Here is a 27441-nt window from a genome sequence, read left to right on the forward strand (position 1 = left end):
GGTCACATTTGAACGCAGGTCCTCCTGAATCCAGGGCTGGTGCTTTATCCATTGCACCACCTAGCTGCCCAGTCACAATGACTTTTGGACTTGAAGTCTAGGGGGCTTAAATTTGACTCTGCCTTTTGACAATCATTTTCTTTCTGAGCCTTAGTCTCCTTACTGTAAAATGACAATAATAGTACCTGTAGTACCAATCTTATGTAGTTCTGGAGAGATAGTGAAGAGATAATCTGTAGGATGGATTAATGCAGCCATACATATAAATGCCAGTTATTTTTATTATTAAGACCCCTTGGCCAGTGTCCATTTTCCCAATCAGATTTAATCACAGAAAATGGATCAGAGACCAATTCTAGAGGATTGTCTTAATTGATGGAAAATTTGACTGGGAATTTAAAATATTTTAAGGTTTTAAAGGATTAGTAATTTGCCATAAGGTAAATATCTCTTTCAACTTTCAAAAGAAACCCATTTTAGACGTTTCTACATTACCAAAATATATACCCCATGATATAAATGAATTGTCTTACCTCCTCTCACTACTCCATTTGTGCAAATAGCAGACATAGAGATACCTGTTAATGTTGTCACTACCACGCTTAGGCCAATGACGATGACTCCAAGACCTGAAAAATCCCCAGAAAAGGCATTTGGCTCCAATACTTAGTGATGTGATCAGCCCTTAAAAAAGGAATACGTCCATAGAGTCCTGCTGTACGAAGAACCTGAAATGTTCTGAATGCTCTCACCACACTGGGCCCTCCTAGTACCTGAAATGCACTAAACTTTAAAAGTGAACTGAGTTTCAAGACTTGTTCTCCAAGAAGACACTTGGGTATTAACCTGAAAAATGAAATGTTAACATGCCAAGGATCATGGTGAGGATGGAGGAAATGTCACCTGAAACGCACTGGAGAGATCAGTTCATTAGAAATTTTATTTTAAAAAACCCAGCATAACTGGCTTGATCTTTACACACATTACCTCATAGTTCCTTTTGTGACTGGTTGTCCCAACCAGCTGACTGGCAAGGTCCTCCTCAAGGACATTGGGCTACTTTTCTGTTCCCACTCCCCCCAAAATAGTAAATGAAAAGTTTTTGCCTACCCACGGTGAGTGCTGAGGGCATTAGAAACCTTAGAGATTTTACCTCCACGTACAAACCCGTTAGTTGCTATTGCAGAAGTTGACAACCCAGTAATAGAGGTTACCATGGTGGAAAGAAGAATTATGAGAACTCCAAGACCTGTCAGCAATGAAAGATAGAAGATGTTATATTTAACTTGTATTCCTATAACCTTTGATTTAAACTTTCATGCCCAAGCCAGAGTCTGAGGGCTATATTGGGGGTTCTCTGTGCTCTGAAGAGACAGATGGGGCTGACATGAAACCACTCATTCTGATGGACAGTTTCTAAAAGGGAACACAACCAATGGAACAGTCCTGAAAAGAAAAATTGACTAACACAAATGTCCTGGGAGAGAGAATATTCATATGCGATGTTTGACCTTCTCCCCTGAATGAGAACTGGAATAAGAAGGTTGTGGGGTGGACGAGGGTTATGGTTGTTTCCATTTTCTCTATGTCCATCTGGGCTGAAAAAAAAGGATCAGCTGGGATTACCTTCAAAAACACTCCAGTGGAGATCTATTTGAGCTTCTGTTACCTTTATTTTGCAAGTGGGCATGTATGTTACAATTTTGATTACCTCCTCTGACAAATCCATTTGTGGCAATAGCAGAGGTGGATAAGCCAGTGATAGCAGTCACTGTCACTGCTAAACCGATGATAATCACACCAAGACCTCAGTTGAAAAAGGAAAAATAAGGTAGTTAAATGGTGAAATAATCCATGGATCATTTGCATAAACTCCAACAGGTCTACAGTGATCATGGGAGAACCGAACTTTTTAGGACTCAGGTCTAAAAACCTGGATGAGAAATGTTCTCAAAATATTTCCCCCTCTTGTTTCCTACTCCTAATAGTGATGGGGGTGGGGACCAGGAAACACAATGATATGATGTCAGTATGCCCATGATAAGCCAACAATGCTGGCTGATCAAAATGGGAATGTGATTCTTATAATTGACCAAGTGCTGGAAAGCTATGGACTGATTAATTTTGTGTGCCATATCTAGATTTTGATTTGTTTGGATATCAGATATACACACATTCCAGATTCAATGTAATAAATATTTATTAAGTAACTACTACGTAAAAGACTCTATAACCATTTTGTTACATAATTAAGGAGAAATATATTTAATATTACAGATCATTCTTACTATAAGTATATGTTGATAATATTATAATACTCTACTAGCTGATTTCCTTAGAATTCTTACCTTTAGTAGAATTCTTTCTGGGTGAAAAGTGATAAAAAAAAGAAAATATCCATCTATAATACCCATTTATCAGAAGACACCTGTGCGGGGTGTTTTGTAGGGAAGAGAAATGCTTTGCCCAACTCAGCTGAGGCACAGTAAGAACACAGTGGCTAGGTGGTAAAGTCATTTCACCTGGCTCCTAGCATCTTCCAGGCTAATCCTGCTTGTGGCTTAATGTCCTACATCAAGAGAAGGCTCAATAGAGATGGTTGCCAGACTTTATTGTTGAGAGATTATTTGACTGATAGGCGATGAAGAGAAATGGTGGAATCTCTGACCATGGCCTTTCAGAAGGGTACACAGAAGGAACATAAAGACAAAAACAAGATGAACTTTCAGAGTCAGAGGCTGACCATTTTACCCTTGTCAGTTTTAGCTTCAGTCAGACCTTTGGGAGAAGCTAAATAGGGCAATATAGCCTCACATCAGAAGCATACCTGTTTAAGGCCCTGTCATGCCCCAAGCTAAGGTCTCTAGGGCAGAAAAGGGGACAAGCAGTAGGTAGGATTTCCATCTGAAATATTTTATCATTTTAGGAGCCAAGAGAATTTCCCTTGACTACTCTCATGTGATTTCCAAAGAAATGCTGCTTCTAACATTACCATTGGTCAGTTCCATTTCTACTTCTTCCAAGTATCTGGGCATTTTATTCAGGTCTCTGCCCAGAATGGATTCTGAATCAAAATAATTGTCTTTCCTTTTGTCTATCCAAGTAAAGAGAATACAAATGGGACCCAGAGGATGACTTAACCAACTCATTTAACTTTCAGTTCATGGAAATAACTACTAAAAAGTCAAAGTAGCCTATACCATAATAAGTTTTAACTGCTCACTAAAGTGACCTCTTTGAGAATTTATTTATATCCAAACCAAAGATGTTTAAAGGAAAAGCCCACTGGACACCTATTCAAGTCTGATTTAACTACTTAAGTAAAAGCTTCATACTACAATAACACAAAAATCTAGTTGTGTAATAAACAGTTTAGCAGTGAATACTATTCTTAGGGAATCACAGTTTTACTCTAGACATGTAAAGGGAAATGACTGCAAAGGGTAATGTAAGATCTGATTAAAGTTCAGATGATTACCCAAACATATGGATGTTAAATAAGTTACATTAAAAAGAATTACTCTTGCCCTTGGCTACTCTCACACCTCCAAACAAAGTAATGTTTCTTGATGATCTCAGTAAGTTACTAAACTGCCCTTAAAAAACTAATTTCGCATGAAACCCTAGAGCAAAAAACTTGGCAATATTAAGATGCAGATTTTCCATGGAACGGCATCTACTTATCTTGGGCCCTGTGGCAGTAAGCATTCATTTGCTATGCATCATAAAACCAGCAAGCAGCCCTTTGTCAGGAACTGGGCTATTGCCAAACAGGAAACATGGAAAACTATGTGATTTGGCTCCATTTCTGGACAACAACTTGCCTCTTGCTCTTTTGGGTAAGTCTTTGGGTGGTTCTGAATATGTGTATGTGTTGAGGAATGGTGGTAAAAACTAATGATCAACTACATCCTGAATTGGAAAGTGGCTAGATAATGATACGCTGTTAGAAAAGGTTCTAAGCTGGAACCCCTAGAAGACTATCAAACACTAATTGTTCATTCCTCTAATAAGGTATATCCATCCTGTATTTTATAGATGTAAGTGCAACAAAACCATCACCTTAGATTCCACTTATTCTGAGTTTGTGGACTAAAGTTTTTATTGTTCAGTGCTTTCAGTTGTGTCCTACTCCTCTTAACCCCATTTGGGATTTTCTTGGCAAAGGTACTATAGTGGTTTGCCATTTCCTTCTCAAGCTCATTTTACTGATTAAGAAACTGAGGCAAATGGGATAAAGTGACTTGCCCAGGGTTACACAGCTAATGTCTGAGACCAGATTTGAATTCTGATTTTCCTAACTCCAGGCCCCCTCTATCCATTGCATCACCCATCTGCCCCTGACTAAAGTTTACTTATCTGCTATCGACAGAAAAGGGTTTTGTTGAGTGATAGAGTAGGGTACATAAGATAGTCAATTGAAGAAAGCAAACTAAACTTTTCAAGCCCTCTTAGATCTCTTTGGTGTCATTGGAAGCATCCAAACAATATACTAGTTATAAATGCTTATTATCTGGTCATTAAAGTTACTCAACCAGGACCTTTATCTGGTAGTACTTTGTTAACCTTGATTACTGTTACTGTCTGTACCTGAAAGTAATGAGGTTGCATTTCTCCAAAAAAAAAATGATATAATTCAACCTTTTCACTAAAATCAGATCAGCTTTTCACTGACCTCCTCTTCTTTCCCCAAACCATAGTCTTCAATTTTTTGTTTTGATTTTAGGAAATGTCACTGCATAGTCATGTATATATGTTCTATGATGAATGGTATAGTATGCATGAATGTAGTATGAGTGTAGTAGAATGTAGTATGAATGTATGTATGAATGTAGTATGCATGTATGTTCTACGATGAAGGGTGTATGTATGGTCTATGATGAATGGTGTAGTATATAGAATGCTGGAGCTGGTGTCAGGAAGACCTGAATTAAAATCCAGCGTCAGATACTATATGTGTGACCCTGGCAAATCATTAAACCTTTGTCTGTCTCAGTTTCCCCATCTGTAAAGTGAGGAGAAGAATAATGCCTATCTTCTAGGGCTGTTGTGAAAATTAAGAGATTTTTAGTAGTGTTTTGGAAGCATTAGAGCACTATCTAAATGCTACCTATTAGTTATATAGGTATATAGAGATGTATTTATTTGAGAATATATAGACATCTAGTTAGCTGAAATGCAATATTTATGTCCATATATATATATATACATATGTGAATATGTAGCCATAAATGTATCTGTCTATATATGTATATGTGTGTATACATATATGCGTTCATTCTGTTTTAAACTTTCAAAGAATATATGTTCACCCAAGCACTGACTTGGTTAGCAGTGTGGAAAATTCCAGTTTGACAAGGGTTAATTTTTCTCCTTTTTCCCCTTCTGACAAACACTGTCAAAGACACAAAAAGGGCCCCAGGTGTAAATGATTTCCCCTCTCATTTCACATTCAGCATTAATAGTGAAAAAAATGTTGCAAATTGGGTTTATCATTGACACTGATGAAAAATTATGCTTGGGAAAAAATGCCTACCGATTCCAGCTTCCCCTACAATCCAGGAGAGGCGAATGAAAAGCATCACACCCCAGATGTTCAGCATGCATCTCACCTGTGGATTAGAGGGACAGAGATCTCTTATCAACAGAGTGCTGAAGGGAGACTGGGACAAAGTGACTATGGTAAAAAATAAAAATAAAAATGGAGGATTGTCTTTTCCAAGCCATATTAACACTTAGTTTATTAAAATAGCCCACTGACTTTTCATAGAACACAGAGTTTTCTCACCAGCACACCTTTCACCCATCCAAACTTCACAGTGCCTGCATTAGGGTCTTCCTCTTTGTTTTCGGTTAGTTCCTCACCAGGCATTCCATCTCCATTAGCAACTCTGTCAGCGGAGCCCGGGGTCACAGCCACGTTCTACATTTTTTACACATGACAAAAATATATTGTTTAGTCAAGGAACAAGTTCCTCCATGAAAGGATCAAAGGCATACAACACCAATTGACACATACCTTTAGAAGAAAGGAAAAATAATTCTTTTTCTAGCCACTTTTGTAATGTATTGTATGCTACACACAGAAGCTAAGTGCTTGTTTTTAGACTTCTCAGTGAATAGAATAGAGACTGTGTAATGTCTTGGACTTGGCATTGAGAAAACTCTAGCCCCTGGTCCCAACTCTGCCACTCAAAAAAAATAATAACAATAACTAACATTTACATAGTTTTTCTTCATGATTTTCAAAGTGTTTTTGTGTGCTTTCTTTTCTTTTTCACAAGAACCCTATGAAGTTAGGTGAGACTGGTGTTATTATCCCCATTTTAGAGATGAAAAAACTAAGGCCTCAAGAGTTTGAGTGATTTCTGCAAGGTCATATAGCTGGTAAATGGAGTCAGAAAGAACTGAACTCAAATCCTGCCTCAGTTACTTACTAGCTGTATGATACTGTACAAGTGATGTAACTTCTCAGCCTCAGTTTCCTCGTTTCTAAAATGGAAATGACAGCAGATATCTCACAAGGTTGTAAGGATCCAGTGAGATGCTACATATCATTCAGTCATTCAACCAATTTTATTAAGCACTTGCTATGTGACAGGCACTGTGCTAAACTCCAAGAATACAGAGAAAGGCAAACACACAGTCCTTGCTCTTAAGGAACTTCACATTCTAATGGGGGGGACAACTTGCAAATGACTATATACATACAAGAGGTGTTTAGTATCAATGGAGGTTATCTACCTATACAGGGTGCGCCCAAAGTCTTAGTGCAGTTCTAAGCTATTAGCATTTTTAAGCTATTAAAGCTATTAACTTTAAAATGCACTAAGACTTTGGGGAAAGCCAGTGTGTCAGAAAAAATTCCCTTCTTAGAGAGAAGGGACTAAGTGTGGGTGGGGGTAGGGGTGGGGGTGGGGCATGAAACACGACCAGAAAAGACTTTCTGCAGAATGTAGAATTTGTATAGATTCTTGAAGGAAGCCATGATAACTTGGAATGGAAAATAAGGAAGGAAGGCATTACAGGCATGGAAACAGTCTAGAAAAAGGCACAGATTGAGGGAAATCAAGATTCTTATTGTAGACCACTGTAGCTGTATCATAGAATGCATGGAGGGCAGGAAAGCATAAGAAAACTGGAAACTGGTAGGTGCTAGTTTGTTAAGTACTTGGAATACCAGAGGATTTTGTATAAGCAAGCCATTTTGCAGACCTTAAATTATTATATAAATGTTAGCAATTGTTATTATTAATTATTAGAACCTAGATTATTTGATTGCTAGTCCAATGTGCTTTCTCATACCACTCTAGTTTTTCCTCATTAAATGTATATTGTGAAGGGGCAGCTATGTGGCACAGTGGATAAAGCACTGGCCCTGGATTCAGGAGGACCTGAGTTCAAATCTGGCCTCAGACACTTGACACTTACTAGCTGTGTGACCCTAGGCAAGTCACTTAACCCCCATTGCCCCACCAAAAACAAACAAACAAAAAAACCAAACAAAAATGTATATTGTGGGGGCATCTAGGTAGTGCAGTGGATAAAGCACCAGCCCTGGATTCAGGAGGACCTGAGTTCAAATCCAGCTTCAGACACTTGACACAACCTGGGCAAGTCACTTAACCCTTATTGGCCCACCAAAAAAAAATGTATATTGCTCTAAAGCAAAGCTTCTTAAACAGTGGGTTGTGACCCCATATGGGGCTGTGTAGAAGAATGTGGGGATCACAAAAAATTTGGCATTTATATGCAAAAAAGGTTATATATACTCATATATGTATATATATACACATACACACACACACACACACACACACACACACACACACACACACACATATATATATATTTAAAAATATACCTATATGTTCAGGGTTGCATAAAAATTTCTCAGGCGAAAAGAGGTCGTGAATGGAAAAAGTTTAAGAAGCCCTGCTCTAAAGTGACATAATTTCAAATATGCCAATTTAGAATCCAGGGATTAACTCTGGTGAATCTGTCATCTTTTGGCTACTAAGTGGAGAAAAGTTACCTCTTGGGGGTATACAGCCTTATGTGTCAATTTCCTGAGTTTCCAAGGAAAGATGAATGAGAACAGAGTAGGTAGAGTCTGTTAACAGGTGTTACTGTGAAATTTTTCTGGAAAGCATAAATTGGGCTATACTTTATTAAATAAATGTGATTCTTGTTTTTAAGATGGCAGGGCCAAGGAGGTCTAGGGAGAAAGAAAGGAAAAGAGACACAAAAGAAAAAAAAAGAGAAGGAAGGGTAATGACCAAGTGAGGGTCATGAAGGGACATTTTGGGGGCACATTAGGAGTGACAGGAATTTGAAATCCAGAAGTGTGCAGCCAAATGTAGGACATCTGGTCTCCTTGCCTTAGGCAATTTATTTAACCTCTCTAGGGCTTGCTTTCTTCAGCTACAAAATGAGGATACTACCTGCCCTACTTAATTCATGGGCTTTCTGAGGCTAAAATGAAATAACATATGTAAAAGTGTCCTGAAAAAAACAAAACATACAAAAGCAAGATGTTAATATCATTTCAAGGGAAACACCTCTCAGATCTGACCTTGACACTTTTGCCTGAAAGTAGTTGGACTCACTAATAATACTCCACAAGCTTCTTTAGAGTCTCATGATTCCTGGGCAAACTAGCTGAGCAGGAAAGGGATTTTCTCATAGTTTAGAGCTCTTATTTGTCCAAGTAGCAGAAAATAAGAAGTTAGTCACTGATGTAATGAATATCTGCCTTCTTTATCCAGTGAGGAAAAATATCTCAATTGCCATCATATTAAGAACTATTCTTTTTTGTCTCTTTTAGGTAAAAAAAAAATTATGATTCTAAATGTCCTTGAATTAATTTGGCCTAAAGGGCACCTGAAGAATGCACACAGGCATTTGGAATGCTTGAATAAGCCCTACAGAGTGGATCACCTCCCTAAAAGCAATTACTCTGTGTTTTAAGAATCCAGGGCAATCTTTATGGACAAATAACATATATTTTCTTTGAGTGGCAATCTTGAGAACAAGCAATTCACCATCCTCGATGATTTCTCATCAGTTCCACCCCCCCTTTCAAAAATCTTATTATTTTACAAACTTATTGTCTCAATTCACACTGAACAAGGATGCTAAATTGCAAGTTAATATTTCTAATGGATCTTTATTCTGAGAGAGTCTAGGTACATTACTACTGTTACCTCTGTATCCATTGTACATTCTACCTTTGGCCCCTGTGATGTGGAATAGATGGCCATTACCATATTTACTCCTGGCTAACCTTAAAGGTGGAGATTGTTCTAAGTGATACAGACTTGGTACACCAGAGACCATCTAGTTCAACTCTCATTCTGCAGATGAATGGTTGCTACTTTATGATCTAGAGTAGATATGTCCAAAACATGGCCCCCAATAATCCTATTGTAGCATGAACCAGATTAAAAAGTTTGGGAGGGGGGCGGCTAGGTGGCGCAGTGGATTAAGCACCGGCCCTGGATTCAGGAGTACCTGAGTTCAAATCTGGCCTCAGACACTTGACACTTACTAGCTGTGTGACCCTGGGCAAGTCACTTAACCCCCATTACCCCGCAAAAAAAAAAAAAAATTTTTAATTAAAAAAATAAGTTTGGGAGGGGCAGCTAGGTGGCACAGTGGATAAAGCACCAGCCCTGGAGTCAGGAGGACCTAAGTTCAAAGCCAACCTCAGACACTTGACACTTACTAGCTGTGTGACTCTGGGCAAGTCACTTAACCCCAATTGCCTCACCAAAAAAAAAAAAAAGTCCCCTGCTTTTCCCAAGCTTTCTTTCCTTTTCCCCCATGGATGCCTGTTCTTTTGTTCTTCTCACGATCTTTGCATTGTCATTTACCAAATATTTAAATAAATATTTGATATTTGAATAGTTAAAGGATTATTTAAAGGATTCAAAGTCTACATCATTGTAGTCTAGTATTGAAGGACCTCTTGTTTCCTTTCCTGTTCTTCTTGTATCACTCTGTTTATTGACCCCTCTGTTAAAGGGCAGATAGAGAAGGGGAAAAAAGTGAAATTCAAAATCATTAATTTTTCAACTTGGCCACACTGATAAAAAGGTTTGGTTGGGTGAGGAAGTGCTGAAATAAATAGTTATAATTAAGCATTTGGAGCTGCATTGGTAGTAGAGAGGGCTGCCTACACCAATAAAATAGATTTGCAACCCTCTCTTTTCCAAAAAAAAAAAGGAAGAAAAAGAAAAAGAAATTAAGTTTATTGATTACCTGGGATCTCCCTTGTTGATACTATTTCTGTTTCTTACTAGCACACATTATTGAAAGTTATCTTCATAATTGGGGGGCAGGGGAGGTGTATGGTTCTGGAGTTGTGTGGAAATCCCCTCTTCCATACAGATCATTAGTTCTTGTGTAATTTGGTATCTTAGCTGTCTAGGACACTGAAAAGCTTCCTAGGGCTTAAGGTTCATAGCCAGTATGTCAAAGGCAAAACTTGAACTCAGGTCTTCCTGACTCTAAGACCATCCTTTTATCCATCTTGCCACATTGCCTGTCTGACTTCATATTGTCACAGTTTGAGGGAGGGAGAGGATAAGCATTTGTGTAGTACCTGACATGTGTCAGGTACTGTGCTAAGGTGTATGTGTTTATGTGTGTGTGTGTGTGTGTGTGTGTGTGTGTGTGTTTCTAAATACTATCTCATTTGATCCTCAAAACTACCCTGAGAGAAAGGTGCTATTTTCTCCTCCTTTTACAGTTGAGGAAGCTGAGGCAAAGCAGAGCTTAAATGACTTGCCCAGGATGACACAGATAAGTATTTGAGACTAGATTTGAACTCAGATCTTCCTAACTCCAAGATTTATATCTCAACTGATATGTAGATACCAAAACATGAGAAACAAAACCATTCCTGATGGGCTGCCTGGCTGTGTGCATTTTTATTTCTAGTTTAAAGCATGAATATTGTTTGGAATAATGTGGGAGCCACTGAAAGTTCTGATTTTCTTTTAGAGGGGACTTAGCAGATTCCAGGGATTAAGTCCTTTCTGGAGCTCAGTTTTCTCAGCTGTAAAATGCTCTAAATCCATAGACTTAGATCCTATATTTAGATCCTATAACTGGTACTTCCAGCTTCCAGATTTAAACTTTGAATTCCACAAATGAAAGAAATTGAGAAATTTGTTAAACAGTAACTGTGAAAGATCCCCATGGTGTTGAAGTGTTGATTTGTAGGAACTTTCAACTGACATTGTCATTCTTTTGACTTATTTGGAGAAGGGAAATGGTGTTATATTTTTGATGCTCCCATTGATCAAGATCCTGCCAGTTATTCACCAGCTGTGTTCATTCAGGCAGAGGGCATTTTCTGTCCCTGGTTGGATTTGGGGGTTCAGAGCTAAAGTCACTAATCTATTTATGGCTGAATTGTGAATAGAACCCAAGTTTTTAGACTGAAAAATCTGTACTTGGGGATTCAGTCTAAGAAAGTTACCTGCCTTGAAATGAACTCAGCTGGTAATTAGTACTAAGATATTGATTAATAAGAATCCCAATAATTGTGAACTATTTTCTCCTTCCACAGTAAATTCATTTAAGTTTAAGTACTATATAACTTAAATAAAATTAACCTATAAATGAATGTTTTTGTCCCAGTGAATATTCTTCCTGGTCATAGTTAACAAATTCCTGAATTTATCACTAGAACATCATACAAATGACATCTTGTAAATATGGCCCCCCAAAAGTTTAAGAAAATAATCTGCTTTTTTAATCATTCCAAATAGTGTAAACATTTGGTCATTTCTCCTTTGGATGGGTGTGTTCAACTTCTAATTCCTCAGTTAAAAAAAAAAAAGAGGGGCAGCTAGGTGGCACAGTGGATAAAGCACTGGCCCTGGATTCAAGAGGACCTGAGTTCAAAATCCGGCCTCAGACACTTGACACTTACTAGCTGTGTGACCCTGGGCAAGTCACTTAACCCCAATTGCCTCACTTAAAAAAAAAAAAGAACAGTAATTTATTTTAAAAAAAAATTTAATCTTTTATTTTTACGTGGCCCAAATTCCTCCCCCATCCCTCCCTCTCTCTCCCCTCAGAGAACCATCACTCATAATAAAGATGTTTGGGGTTTTTTGTTTGTTTGTTTTTATTTTTCTCTTAATAGAATTTTCTTTTCCAAGTAATTTCTTTAGTATATATCTTTTACTCAATATACCAGTATATCAGAAAACTTTACAGAATGGGATAAAGATCTATTCTGAATTTTCTCATTCTTTTGGTTCAGTGAAAAGATCACTGGACTAGGAGTTAGGAAACTTGTGCTATAGTTTTGACTTTGCCACTAACTCAGTGTGGATTTTTCTCAAGACACTGAACCTTTTTAGGCTCTGATTTTTTTCATCTGTCAAATGGGAAAACAATACTACTCTACCTACCTACCAGTGTTGTAGAGGGAATTGAATGCGATCATACACACACACACACACACACACACACACATATGTGTGTATATGTATGTATATATCCCCCCCATATATGTGTGTGTGTGCGCGTGTGTGTGTGTGTGTGTTTTTTGGGGGGGCCAATGAGGGTTAAGTGACTTGCCCAGGGTCATACAGCTAGTAAGTGCCAAGTGTCTGAGGCCAGATTTGAACTCAAGTTCTCCTGAATCCAGGGCTGGTGCTTTATCCACTGCGCCACCTAGCTGCCCTTATATTTTTTATAAAACAACCCCCCAAAAAATCCATACTTCTCACAGAGCAAAGCAACACCAAGTTTCTCTCAATTTCCTTGAGAATCAAAAGAGAACTGTGACCATTTTCCTTTAAGATGGGATAAGGGGAGTCACAGGTAATAAGATGCTCACTAGACCTAAAGATTCTGGGCCAGGGTAGGTTTAGATGACTCAAGTCTCAAAGGCAAAAACTCAGAAAGTTTTGTCACTGCCACTTAAAACCAGTTATTTCCTAGTACTTTGAATTAATTTGTTTCTTCACACTCTATTACCATAAATGATGGCCCGTAACCTTCCATAAATGCATTTTAAATTGTTTAGCTTTAGGGAACTATTATTTATTTACCAAGAGTTTTACCTGTGCATTAAAGACACTCAGGAGGTAAAATAAAGTGCATTCTAAAAATCCAAATTGTATCGGATAAAAGGTTTTCTATACCTTTTCTGAATAGTTAAACATCTACTTCACACAATTCATAATGATTTTCCCAAGAGAGGGTAATCATAATGAAGAATCAACAAAAGAAGAATGGTAAAATAATTATTTGATTTTATTTAGTGCATAGTGTGATGGCTAGACCCAAAGGAAATAACTTTCTATCTCGGTAGATATCCTTAGGGTAAAGGTAAATATCTAAGTTCCAAAAGATGATAGTTTCCATTTATCAAATATAATTTTTGTCTTGAAATCATAGGTCCACTCCAAAAAGAAAAAATAGTTTCGGAGATTTGTGAAATTTTCATAACACCCCTGAGAGAGAGGGAAAGTTCTAGTCTGATCTAAAACCTAGAAATGGGGATACTGAGGCAGAAAAATTCAACAGATTGTCCTAATCTAATAAAATACAGTGATTGAATCTGAATCTCTTACTCTTGCAGTCTGTCCAATGCACAGCTATCAAAGAAATTTTCCTTAAGGGCAGATTGTGACCATGTGACCATCCTATTCAATCAACTCTAGTGGCTCCCTTTTGCCTTTAGATAAAATGTAAACTCCTCTGTTTAGCTTTTTAAGCACTTAACATCTTGGCCCAGACCTATCTTTCCAGCATCATTGGACATCACTCCCCCTCCAGCATTCTGTGACCCAGCCAAATGGTCTTTTCTCTGTCACTCACAAATGATACTCTATCTCCAGTTTCTGGGCCTTTGTTCTGGCTTTTTTATATTCCTAGAATTCATTCTCTATTTACCTCCAACTTGAAGAGTCTTTCTCTTCCTTTAAGATGCAGCTTTAGCAGATTTTCTGCCTTGGAACCTTTCCTGAACCTCCCAACTGCTAGTGCCCTCCCTTTGATACTACTTTGTATTTAATTGCCTTATATATACATATTTTAATATTTATGCCATATATGTGTGTGCATGTACATATATAATATATACATATACATATACATGCACACACACACATATATATAGTACTATACACAAACACACACACACATATAATTGCATCCACCATTTGAACGTAAGCTTAGTGTAAATTTTGTTCCATTATTGGTATTGGTATCCCCAGAGCCTGACACAGTGATCAACATATTATATGTTTTTTTCTTTTCTTTTTTTTTTTTTTTTGCGGGGCAATGAGGGTTAAGTAACTTGCCCAGGGTCACACAGCTAGTAAGTGTCAAGTGTCTGAGGCCGGATTTGAACTCAGGTACTCCTGAATCCAGGGCCAGTGCTTTATCCACTGCGCCACCTAGCTGCCCCCTGTTTTTTTCTTTTAAAAATTATTTATTTTTATAAGCATTTATTATCTTTCCCTATATAGTAGATACTTAATAAATGTTGAATTGAATGATAAAAAAGGGGGAAAATCCTGTTGAAACAAATATACAGATTCACACTTAGTCATGTCCAAAAATGTACGTCTCATTCTGTATTTTAAGCCATCACTTCCCTAGTAGGCGGTATGCTTCATCTTTAATCCTCTGGACTTGAAGTTAATATCGTGTTGTTCAGAGCAATAAGAATTGATTTTAAGAGTGTAGTGGACTGATGACTTGGTTTCTAGAACCAGCTCTTTCACTAATTACCAATGTGACCTTGGTAACTTAATCCCTCTGATCCTTAGAGTCCTCATTTGTAAAACGAGAATAAGGTTAAATTGAACAAGTTCTAGGGTTCTTTTCTAAGTCCAGCATTTGATGATGCTCTAAAGCATCTTTGTGGAAACTCCTTGCTCTTTCCACTTTGTTGTGCACTGAATGCTTACTAATAGGAGGTCCTTGTTACATTCCTTTCTTTCCAAAGGCTCTATTACTGCAGTAAGTTCTTTAAGGGACTACCTTGGAAAATTACTTGGAAACTCTAGCTGGCATTAGTATGGATTTCTATAAGTGGAGCCTGCTTAAATTTAGATTTTGGCTATATCATATAGTTTTGCTGTACTTTTTAGTCTTCTCTGACTTTTAAAGTTATCCATAATATTGATGTAAATTCATATTTTATTGGATTTCAGATTGTTCCTTTTTTCCCCTGCTATCCCCAATCCAAATAAAATGTTTCTAGATTTAAACTCTAGGGCAGTTGAGGAGAGTATATTTTCCAAAGTGGGAGCAAAAGTGCTTACCCCTTTGCTCCTAAAGAATTTAAATATTTAATGCCCTGAGTCATGTGTTCAGTGTTTGCCAGCTTGGTTATATACTTTTTGTCTGTCCAGATCAATCTAATTTGTCTAATATTGTAAAATATTATGAGAAAGATTACACGAATTCAACTCATTTTTACCATGTGAGAGTAAGTACTGAATAAATGCTGACTCATGGCAATGATTGAGACCAAAACATTTAATTTAACAGGACAAATGACAATGTTGTGTGGGCCAAAGGATGAGAAATGAAGTGGGGCCTCCTGTGTAGTGAGATATGATTTAATTCCCTAACCTGGCATGTGGGCTCCTACATGTATTCATCTCTATCTATCTATCTATCTATCTATCTATCTATCTATCTATCTATCTATCTATCTATCTATCATCTATCTATCTATCTCTAAATCTATAGCCATGTGTGTTCACCCATATACATGTACATATATACATATACATTTATGTATACATGCACGTATATACATGTATGTGTACACATATAGATAAGTATACACATGTATATATGTATATACATATGTATGTACTGCTTAGAAACAGGGCCACTGGGATTCACTCTTAAAGCTATTAGTGGCAAATAATTTTCATTCTCTAATAACCAGGAACCTAAAAATGTAATCGATCCATGAAACTATGTAACAGTCAACTTTTTTGTCATTCTGTGTCCTGTTAATCACCTTAATAATATTAATGTTTTAATTTGAATATGTCTCTTGACTTTTGAAGCATTTACATTAATTTTCTCAAAATGTTGATTGGAATGACATTTTATTTTTTCTGGATATGATTTCTATTTTATAGTGTAGTATATTACTTTAGCGTAAGAGACAGTGTGATATACCGAAAGCCTAACTTGAGAATCAAGATGACCTGGCTTCAAGTCCCATCTCTGATTCATCCTGACTACATGACTCAGAACAAGTCATTTTACCCCTCAGTACCCTCAGGGAACTCCCTAATATCTATTACAGAATAGTTGTCGTTCTTCTTACATAAAGGAAGTGTCCTCATGGGTAGCTCCCTACATGGATGAAATCAGGGTGAAAATAACAGCTAATATTTGTATATCACTTACTGTTTAGAAAGAACTTCACATATATGACTTCATTTGATCATTGCAACAACTTCTTGAATGAGGTGCTATTATTATCTCCATTTTACAGGTAAGCAACTTATTCATTATCACACATCTAAGGTGAATCTGAGGAGGGTCTTCCTGGCTTCATATCTGTTTCTCTATTCACTACAGCCAATGATGTCAAGCTCAGAAATGAGGCCACTAAAATGCTATGTAAGGATCCCTATGGCCATATATTGACTTAGAAAACCGCATATTAATATCATCTATAGTCTATTGTATATTTATTTATTTTATCAAAATGTATTGTTTTATTATATTTTTACTTTGTCAACTATTTCCCAATTTCATTTTAATCTGGTTCAGGCCCCAGTTGGCTGTTGAACACTTTTGTACTACTCCTGCTAAAGTCCTATACGATATAAAAAATATAAGTTGTATTGAGGAAATTATCATAACAAATGCTTCTTTTTATTATAATTTTACTTTGAAAGGGTACCTGAAATGGTGATCATTTTACTGCTAATGTTTCATGGTTAGCCCTAGCAGTAGGGAATTGTGTTTTAATAGATGACTCAGAGCAGCTAGGTGGCACAGTGGATAGAGTTCTACCCTGGAGTCTGGAAGACTGATCTTCCTAAGTTCAAAGTCTCAGACACTTACTAGCCATGTGACCCTGGGCAAGTCACTTAACCTTATTTGCTTCAGTTTCCTCATCTATAAAGTGATCTGGGGAAGGGAATGGCAAATCACTGTAGTATCTTCACCAAGAAAACCCCAAATGGAGTCCTGAAGAGTCAGACACAACTGAAAATGGCTGAGCAACAAAAAAAAGATGGTCATTATCACTGGTAGCATAATTTAATGCCTTGCATAGAATAGTCATTGAGAGAATGTTTGCTGAATGAGTGAATGAATGAATGAATGAATGAATAAGAAAAAAATTGAGAGGATAGGCATTAGAAGTTCTACTTTCATTAGAAATTAAAAAGGCAGGTGTAGAAAAGTCTCACTGAGGATAGTACCTCCAGTTTAAACCCCTAAATGAACAATTAGGATCTGAATTACTTGATTTTTTCTTTTAAACACGGGAGGTTTCAGAAGCCTCATTTCCATCTATGCATGAGTCTTTGATGCATCACTACTTCGAAGGAGAGGATAATTTTAATGAAATTAAAATCCTAGGGCCACAGACTAGCTGCTTTTCTTAGCCACAGGGGATCCTTGAAGCTAGTGACTTAAATTTTCATCTGTACTTCAAGGATTTGTGATTTTTATCAGTATGAGTACCCCTTTCACTAGTGGAGAGTTCACTTCTCTATCATTTAGTCTTTGAGAATTACTGTATGAAAGAAAAAAAAAATCTATCACCATGAGATAACCTAGTGATGAGTCTTCCAAACTAAGTTACGTCATTCCTGGGAAACACCAGGCCCCTAACAAGAACCTTTCTGGTTGGCTTTCTGCCGGCCTAACCTTCAAGAATCCAAGGTTACCTTCACACTACCCTGTGGTAATGGAGCAGGGCTTTAGTGACCTAGACACTTAGAATAATTTAACATATGCCCTAACTTTGTAAAAATTTCAGATACAACAGTTATAGATCACTTTTTCCAAAATTCCAGTAGATTAAGTTCTGTCATTCAGGGTAAAGAGCACTATTATGAAATGAGTTGGTAATTTAGCAGAGCATTCTAGTGATAAAAGGCAACATGGTGTGCTGGATAGAGTGCAAACCTTGAAACCCAGACATACCTGGGTTAAAGTCCTACCTCTTACATATATAATAGGTATGGCCTTGGACAAGTCATTTAACATTTCAGTGTTCCAGGCAATGGGCAGTTAGGAGACATAGTAGATAGAGCAAATGGCTTGGAAACAGAAAGACTCATCTTTCTGACACTTCCTGTGAGCCTGGGCAAAGTCACTTAACCCTGTTTGCCTCAGTTTCCTTATCCATAAAATGAGTTGGAGAAGGAAATGGCAAACCAGTATCTTTGCTAATAAAACCCCAAACAGGGTCATAAAGTGTCAGATTTGACTGAAAAAATGACTCAACAACAACAGTTTCAAGCAACTAAGACTATAAGTTATGAAAAAGGTGCCAAACTGTATTAGTAGGCTGAATTTCCTTATCTGGGAACTCCCCATATAAATGAATTCACAATTCCTGAACCCATCTCTATGCTAATGATAATACACACAGCTGAGAGAAAAGTCTTATTTAGCTCTTGTCATTTCTATGGCTTTCTACTTTCAAAGCCTTTGAGCATAAATTATCATTTATGTATGTATAAAGCCTTTGTAATTTCAACAAATTATTATACTCATTTTATTGAGAGTATCTAGCAAGTGACTTCAGGATTAAAGTGCCAGTCTATGAGGAAGAAGATGTCTACCCAGCTTTAGGTAGCTTGGTTCAGTACAAAGAGGGCCACATGTGGAATCAAAGGACTTGGGTTCAAATCCTGCTACTTATTACTCATGCAACCTTTGGAAAAATCATTTGACCATGCCTCCCATCTCTTGATAGAAATGTGGTGAACTGGAAATACAAAATTAGGCATATATTTTCAGACACAGCCAATGTTAATTTTGTTTTGTTTCCCTTTGTAGTTATTTATTACATGGGAAGGTTCTATGGGGAAGGGCAGAGGTTGTCAGTAGGAAATAACAGTGATCCAAGAAAAATAGAAGAGTATCAATAAAATATTTTTAAAAGAAATTTTGTTTCTCTTCCCCTAGGAAGAAGAAAAGTAACTTAGCTTCTTGAGACCCCTGTTTCTTTCTTTCTTCCTTCCTTCCTTCCTTCCTTCCTTCCTTCCTTCCTTCCTTCCTTCCTTCCTTCCTTCCTTCCTTCCTTCCTTCCTTCCTTCCTTCCTTCCTTCCTTTCCCCTGTTTCTTCATCTGTAAAACAAAGGGGTTGAACTGAATATCTTTCTAGGGCTAAATTTATGCTGGTATTAGTTTACCTGTCTTCACTTCTGACTAAAAAAAAAAGAAGAAGAGTCCAAATTAATTCTTCCACCAAAGATTGAATTGAAAAAAGGATGAAGAGCTGTTGGTATTCAGTGATTCACAAGCAGAATGAAATGAAAGACTGAGACATGTGATCCCCAGCAATACTTAAAATGGGCACATCTATGCCCATTTTAAATATTTTACTTCATTTGGATTCCATGCCTCCCTGCTTCCAATGTGGGTATTTAAATAGATAGTTGTAGATCTAATCATGGTGAGCCATCAAGATGACTGAGAACTAATCTTCTATCAACAGCTACTTACCTGGAGAATTGTACAAAACGTAGCATTAACATTCAGAACACTGGGCTCCAGTCCACTTTCCAATCATTTACATTTGCTATTCCTTTATGCTGGATAAAAATTCAGTCATTTACTATAAGTCAAAGCTAAATATTTAGTGCCACTCATTTTTTTTTCTAAAATTGGAAATGTATTAAAAGGAAATACAATATGGGCTCCAAATCTGTCAAGCACAGATGCATCCCTCTTCTTCTCCTGTCATTCAGATGGAATTCTAAACAAAGGTTCCTTCAGAGCTTAATTCTTGGTGGGGGGAAGATTTATTTAATAATAGTTATGCTCCCTACAAACCTGCCACTGCCACATGGAGCCTCTGGGATAGCACAATGATCAACAATGAGAAGCTTTTTTCCTGGCCATTTTCATTTTTAGAGCATTGCAACTTTATTGATTTTCTTTTTTGGTCAAAATGAATGGGACATTTTGATGACAATTTCAGTGACAGAGGAGGATTTAAAAGGCTAGGGGAGAAAACAGGCCTTAAGGTGGGATGGAGTAATGTGGGATAGAGTTCCAGGTTCCTTTTCAAAGGAGGGTGGCAGTCTTACTCTACTTCTGAGTGGCTGCAAATTTCTCCACAATACCTTTCACAGCTTTCTGCCTTTTTTCCTATCTTGACTCCTCTCTTGTCTTTTTAGAAGTAGGGGCTACCACCACAGCAGGTAGCAGCTACTTGCATGATTGAAGTGCTCCCCAAAGCATTCCTTCTCAAAAATCTCTTCCCTACCCTTCTGTGCCTAAATTTCCCTTATTTCTTTGGGTTAAGAAATTGAAGGATTTGGTTAACTTCTAATTATTATTTGAAGTGATAATGCATTAATCCACAGTTAATTTAAAAAAAATAAGCTAGTAGGGGCAGCTAGGTGGCACAGTGGATAGAGAACTGGCCCTGGATTCAGGAGGACCTGAGTTCAAATCCAGCCTCAGACACCTAATACTTACTAGCTGTGTGACCCTGGGCAAGTCAACTTAACACCAATTGCCTCACAAAAAAAAATAAACTAGTTACCCATCAGGTACCCAAAAGACTGGTTAGGACTGGTGGGTTCTGATTAAGAATAATCTGGAGGGGCAGCTAGGTGACGCAGTGGATAGAGCACTGGCCTTGGATTCAGGAGGACCTGAGTTCAAATTCGACATCAGACACTTGACACTTACTAGCTGTGTGGCTCTGGGCAAGTCACTTAATTCCAATTGCCTCACCAAAAAACCAAAACCAAACCAAACAAAAAAGAATGATCTGGAGCAAAAAGAGCTTAAAGAAATTAAATTCTGATGAAAAGTGAAATTAGGAGAATCAGGGTACTACAAGGGCTCTGGGCACCAGCCAGGGAGTAAAGTATCTAAATGGAGGAAGATGTGCAGAAATAGGACTTTATTAAATGACCATTTCAATAAATAATGCCATTCATTCAAATCTAAATAATATTCCAGAACTGCAAGAAGTTTAAAAGTTCACCAGGATGGTTGAGTACAAGGCACAGAAGAAGAAATTTATTTGACCTGTAGATAATTTATTACTGAATTAGAAAAAGTTCTGCCTTAGAATTCTAATAGATTTGGGCATATTAGCTATATAGGAGAAAATAATAGAATGTCAAGGCACATCTGCTGCTTCTGTGTTGAAATTTCATTGGGCTACATTTAAGTCTTTATGTGCACTCAGAAACCTCAGGCAATACTTTAAAGAGAAAAATGAAACAAAACAAAATGCCAAATACCCCTTTTGTCCTTAAATCTAACCAAAATATTCATATGGAGTACATCCTTAAGGAGAATAGCACTAGTTGCAACAAACACTGTAAAGCACATAAAATACACACACATATATAATATATATATATATATATATGTAAACTATATAATAACATAAAATGTTTTATAGTATTTGTTTTATATATAACTATATATGCATTTGTATATATAAACATGTGTGTGCATATATATATACACACACACATACATACAGAGAGAGAGAGAGAGAGAGAGAGAATGTGCAAGAAGTTAATTTGCTCATGGGTTAACACTATATCCATATGTTAGAAATTTTTGTTCCTTGGGCAAGTGACAAAAAGTGGCCAAGCACATGTTAAGAAATAAACGTTCAGGATAATTTTAGTCGGAGGACAGGGGTGAAGAAAGCCCAGGACACTTACTTTGAGAGTTGACAGAAGTCCTAGGACACTAGACCAAGATCAGGCCTAGTAGGATCTCATCTGATGGCAGGAGAAAGAGAGAATGCCATCAGATAGCTTCCTATTTTAACTAACTATTCTTGATACTTAGGTGGTAAGCTCTTTTGTTTCTAAATGGCTGAAAGACTACATGTCAAAGGTTTTTAGGTAGTATGTGTTGGTATGAGAATCATAGGCCCCTCCAAATCTGGGTGCCCTGAAACAAAGGCACCGTTGTCTTGTCCTAGTTACCTATGTGATTAATTCATGAATCAAGGTAAGTGGAAATTGAATTTGCCATAATTGTGAACAGGATAAGGCACCTCGGGGCATCAACTTGGGAGAAAAAAAATCAGTAAAGATTCCTGGATTTAGAGTCAGAAGATCTGGATGGTAGAGAGCTGGGCTTAAAGTCAGGAAGCTCTGAATTCAAAGTTTGCCTTGGATGTTTACCATGTGATCCCAACTTCTATGGACTTCTTTGCTACTCTCTAAAGGTCCCTTCCAGATTTAAGCCCATGATGCTAGCAGTGTCACTTTGAACATGATATTCATCATCTGAGTACATTTCCTTATCTGTGAAATGAGGAGATTGGACTAACTGATCTCTGAGTCCCTTCCTAGTTTTTAAAGTTCTCTTATTTTATTGTATTTTCGGTAAGGGAAAGAAAAATAGGCTGAGGGTAAGGAGACTTTGGTTCTAGTCCTTGACCTGCCATTAATTTTCTGAGTGACCTTGGGCAAGTCACTTAAACTTTCTAATGCCTCTTGTTTAATCATCTATAAAATAATAGGTTTGGCATAGCTGATCTCTAAGATCCCTTCAAGCACCAGAGTTCCATGACATTATAAATGCAAATGAATGGATTCTCTAGTTTGGATTTTTTAAGGTAGCAAACACTGAGCACTCAGTGTCTTTCAAAGCAGGATACAGAGAGTACATTTTACCTAGACATTTGCATAAGCACCATAGGATGGCAGAATCTGTTTTGGAATTGGAAAGAATCTTAAGAGATTAGCCAGTCCAACCTCTTCATTTTACAAATCAGATGCCTAGAGATCGGAGAGATTAAATGATTCACCTAAGGCCTGATGGATAAGAAGCTTCAGAGACAAAATTCAAACCCAGGTCATTCAGACATCCTAGAAATTGAAACAAGTACAATTTTAAGGCAGCAAAAGAGTAACTGGGGATGTTTACATACCTTTCTTGAAACTTACCTTGGCAAGTTGTTCATGTATCTCATATAAGCTAGGTCTGTTCATTTTGGCACCACTGATGCTGCCAGTGTTACGATAGTAATCTATCTTGGGAACTGCATCCATGGTATTGTGGCCAAAGGTTTGTAGGTAGTATGTGTTGGTATGAGAATCATAGGCATGAAAACTCGCATCTGTTTTAGCAGTTTCTCCATTTTGGAGGAAATTGTCATAGGCCTGATTCCCAGGCCTAAAGCTGATCCTCAATCTGTTCTGGGCTTCATCAACAAAGGATGTTTCTTCATAATGTGGAGGGTCGTGATTGCCGTCAGCAGCTGCGCTGCTCTCATGGCTCTCATTAATTACATTAACTTGAAAGCGATTTTGGTGACTCGGGGCCGAGTCCAGGAACACATTGGAAGAGTTGTTCATTGACATCTTCTGAAGTGGATTTCTCTGACTAAGCAGTCCCCTTTATGTTTGTCAAAAAAATCTGTTCCTTTACCTTCTCAAAAAAACCAAAACAAAAGAAAACAAAAACCGAATGTGGTTATGCTTGGCTTTCCAGTCTAGAAGAAGCCTAGTTACTAGAAGTATTCTCTTCTAAACAGCTTCCTCACCATCTTTGTTCTCAGTTCTATTACTAAAAACATAAAATAGGTTTGTTTCAAGTTTCAGAAATGAGTAGGGGTTAACTTAATTTAATTTTCTAAGTACAATATCCCAGGAACCCTAGGATTCAGGATTTAAAATTCATTCTCCTTATTCAAATCTGCCTTTCTGTGGAATCTAATCACCTGGGTAATTAAATCACATAATAAATAACTGGAGACCTGCTTTGGCAGACAGAATTTCCACTGGAGTCATTAGAAGTTGACTTGTGCTGGGAGCATTAGGTAGAGGCTAGAAAACATTTAACTCAAATAGCTAGATATATTAATAGTTCATTACAGTACTTTAAAAAACTTTGACAGTAATAAATCAATGAAACTTCAAAAATAATTATTCCAAAAGTACAGTTGGAAGAAAAATGATACCCGTAAATGAGAAAAACATTAAAATCAAAATCTTCTTAAAGATTTGTCTTCTTAGAAGATTATGATTAAAAATGGATGTTTCCAAGTAATTAAAGTTGTTCCAGTTATATTTTGGTAATACATTCAATTAGCAATTGATTAAGCTTTTAAAATACTTAAAAAATATAAATCAAGATTTTAAAACATTCTCAGTATGTCACAAGTTATTGCAAATCCCTAGATCTTGTACCAGATTTGAAATATCTTTTTTCTGTTTGTTTATTTTGCAAATACTGTGTGGAGCCTTTATTAAAAATATGGGTGTTTGGGGAGGAAATAAATCACCAGAAATTAATAAAATGGTTATGTTATATCTATGTATAATAGTCACATTTTACAGAATGTTTTAATGGAATATTATCAATCTTCATTATGAGGCAGAGATTTGACTTGGAGATGAAAGGAGTACATAATAATTTTTTATAGTTCCAAAGAATGAGAACAATATCTCATTAGAGTCTTTCTTTAGAACAATGTTATTTTATAATAGTCCACATTTTGTTTTTCAAAGAAACTTCTAAGATGAGATCACTATATTCAAAATGATAAAAATCATATTTCCCCTGTATATATTTATTTAAAAATCTCAACTTTGACTTTGAAGTAATCCATTCCCAGAGAAATAAATATATAATAGCAAATGTATCTAGTGCTTTAAGGTTTACAAAGCAGTTGCCCATTTTTATCAGTTTTTCGAATAATATTAGGGTATTCCCACATTGTCCTAGAGAGAAATCTGGGTTGGTAGATTTCTTTTACTTTCCTTCTTAGCCTTAGTTGAACAAGTCCAACACAATAGTCTAATGCTAATTCATAACTGTACACGAGAGAAGTGAACTTACCACACAGGGCCAATCTTCAAGTGAAAAGTAAACTGCCTCTACATCCCCGGGGGATATAAGAACACTTTGCTTTCATGCATCATCCTAGCCTGCTTTTTATTGTTTAGAGCCTTACTTTTCAGGGAGGACCATGTAGGGATTGGCTAGAAATAATATCATGAGCTCCTCCCACTCATTAACTCCAAAGCTTAAATACTGTCAACCAGTGACCAGTAGTAAACCATTAATTCCTACTGAAAAGAAGTAAATGAAAATGCTTTTAATTCATAACAGGAAGTGGTTTGTGTAACCACAACTTTCCAACAAAACAACCAGGGACGCTTCAGTTGTTTGGAGGTAGATGAATGGCGTTCCATCTTCTTCCTGAGTGAGGTTATTTCAGATGAGTGATTACACAGTGACCTCCCTTTGTTCAGCATGTACACTAAAATATAGGCTTCCAGAGATGATGTCTATACTTTGTAACTAGAGAATCGTGTTTTCAAGTGTTTTTGCTTTGCTCACAATGGCTATTGGCTCTTCTCTGCATGTGAAGTGGGCAGGTAGGAGATAAAAGCTGAGAACGTGTCTGCCCAAGGGCAAAAAGTTTTTCAAGCAAGAATATAACAGGGTATAAACTTCCCAGTGGCATGTCTAAAGATCAAATTGTCTTTATTCAACAAAACATCTTGCAAAATTTGTGTCACAAAAGCTAAAGCATCCTCTTGGGTCAGATGGAAGCCTTCGCCCCCACCATCTGATTAAGGCTTATTCAAAATAGTTCAAACTGTACATCTGAAAAATAGAATTTATGGAATGTCAGAGTTGGAAGAAGAATTAGAGATTATTTAGCCTACCCCCCTCATTTTACAGGTGAGGAAACAGGTGCAGAGCAGTCACAGAGACAATTGGTGGGATAACTAGGGCCATGTCACCTTCTCTGTCTGAGTCTTTTTCTCTCCCCCCCTCTTACTTGATTGCCCTTTACCTGCAGCAGTTTGAGAGCTAATCTCAAATATATGTCATGGTTGCATTACTTCTCTCACTTCAATATACTGACTCCATAGACAAGCATAAACGGTGGGCCAAGTTTCCTGGCACTCCATCTGCATGCCTGTAACTGGCTACATATGGTGCACATGTGTGTGTGCAATCTCCCAGCCTCCCAAGAATACTTGTTTCCTTCCCACTCCCATGACTTACCTACCTTGCTCTCCCTGCTGTGTTAATATATAGTGTCCAAATGGCACATTTTTAGCAGGGAAGAGACAACCTGTATTATTTTCAGATGTTAACATACTGTAGTTTGGAGTATGAGCATTTATGAAATGAACTTGAAAATTTAATATGAGCAAGTAAATGTGTGATCTCATAAGTATCAGTAAGACTAGGTGAATAACATCGATGGCTAAAGGGATTCATGACTTTTCTGTCTTTCATATATTCTCCTCCCCTTGATGAAAGTATTTTCAGTATGTCTCTTGAACCTCCTCTCTCCATTGCAGCAGGGGTTTGGCAGCGTGGGGTGTGGCAGTTCTCTGCAGGAAGAAAGATGTCTTAGGCACCTAGCTGTGGAAGTTTCTGGGGATGTAGTCTCATAAAGATAATATTATTTCCTCTCACCTAGAGGAATTGCTGTCACCAGAGAAAGGATGTTCTGAGGCACAGATGATGTGCCAAGGATTCTTTAAACTGAGTATCAGCATGACAGTGAGGCCTGTTGGAGTTCAAAGGAGATGGGGATTTTGGTTTGACAATGTGTGGGTGAGTGGAGATGATGATGAAGCAGGATGTTGTGTGAGCAGGCTATAGAGGTGGTCCAGGTCTTCTTTTATAATAGTCGGAACACTTCTAGGACTAAGTCAAGAGGTAGGTCTGGTTGTGCTGAACTCTCATGCTTATTCCATAGGGGAAAAGCATATGGAAAAATTTTACTCGTTCTTCAAAATTCTTTTCTGTTTAATTAACATTAATATTAGCTCTCTAAAGTACTAAATCATAACTGCTCTGGGTTAAGTGCTTTTGTTTTTGTGAGGCAAAATTAGAAACCAGAGGGGCAGTAGCTAGCAGAGAATGAGAGACAGAAAGGACAGACCTTCCCTGTATAGAACTATTCCCTGTCAGAGCAGAAGGAATTCTTTTTCTTCTCCCAGAATGGGGACTCCAAAGCTAAATAAGTGAGAATCTTATGGATTAACATATTTTATAAACTTCCAAAATCAGAGCAAAAACTGAGTCAGGGTTTCCTCTTGACAAAAGTATGAATCATAAATAAGCAGATTTAAAAGGTGGAAGGAAAATTGATTAATAATGAACAGCAGGGGGCAGCTAGGTGGTGCAGTGGATAAAGCACCAGCCCTGGAGTCAGGAGTACCTGAGTTCAAATCTGGCCTTAGACACTTAACACTTACTAGCTGTGTGACCCTGGGC

General features: G+C 37.3%; 1 protein-coding gene across 2 annotated transcripts in view; it reads right to left on the minus strand.

Annotated features, from left to right (window-relative positions):
- Positions 1–25139, minus strand: part of SLC12A1 (solute carrier family 12 member 1) — a 135220-nt gene extending 110081 nt beyond the window's left edge. Inside the window, exons 1-5 of one of the 2 annotated variants that reach the window (XM_043984361.1) lie at positions 25033–25139; positions 23136–23619; positions 5789–5923; positions 5537–5612; positions 534–629 (exon numbers count right to left, since the gene is read on the minus strand). In XM_043984361.1, the coding sequence (XP_043840296.1) occupies positions 534–629; positions 5537–5612; positions 5789–5923; positions 23136–23552 (724 nt within the window). In that variant the 5' untranslated portion in view covers positions 23553–23619; positions 25033–25139. Of the gene's footprint in view, positions 1–533; positions 630–5536; positions 5613–5788; positions 5924–23135; positions 23737–25032 lie in introns of those variants that run through there. The other variant, XM_043984362.1, reaches the window with a different exon arrangement.
- Positions 25140–27441: the final 2302 nt, after the last annotated feature.

This window comes from Dromiciops gliroides, chromosome 2, assembly GCF_019393635.1.
Source record: "Dromiciops gliroides isolate mDroGli1 chromosome 2, mDroGli1.pri, whole genome shotgun sequence".
Classification (NCBI taxonomy): Eukaryota; Metazoa; Chordata; class Mammalia; order Microbiotheria; family Microbiotheriidae; genus Dromiciops; species Dromiciops gliroides.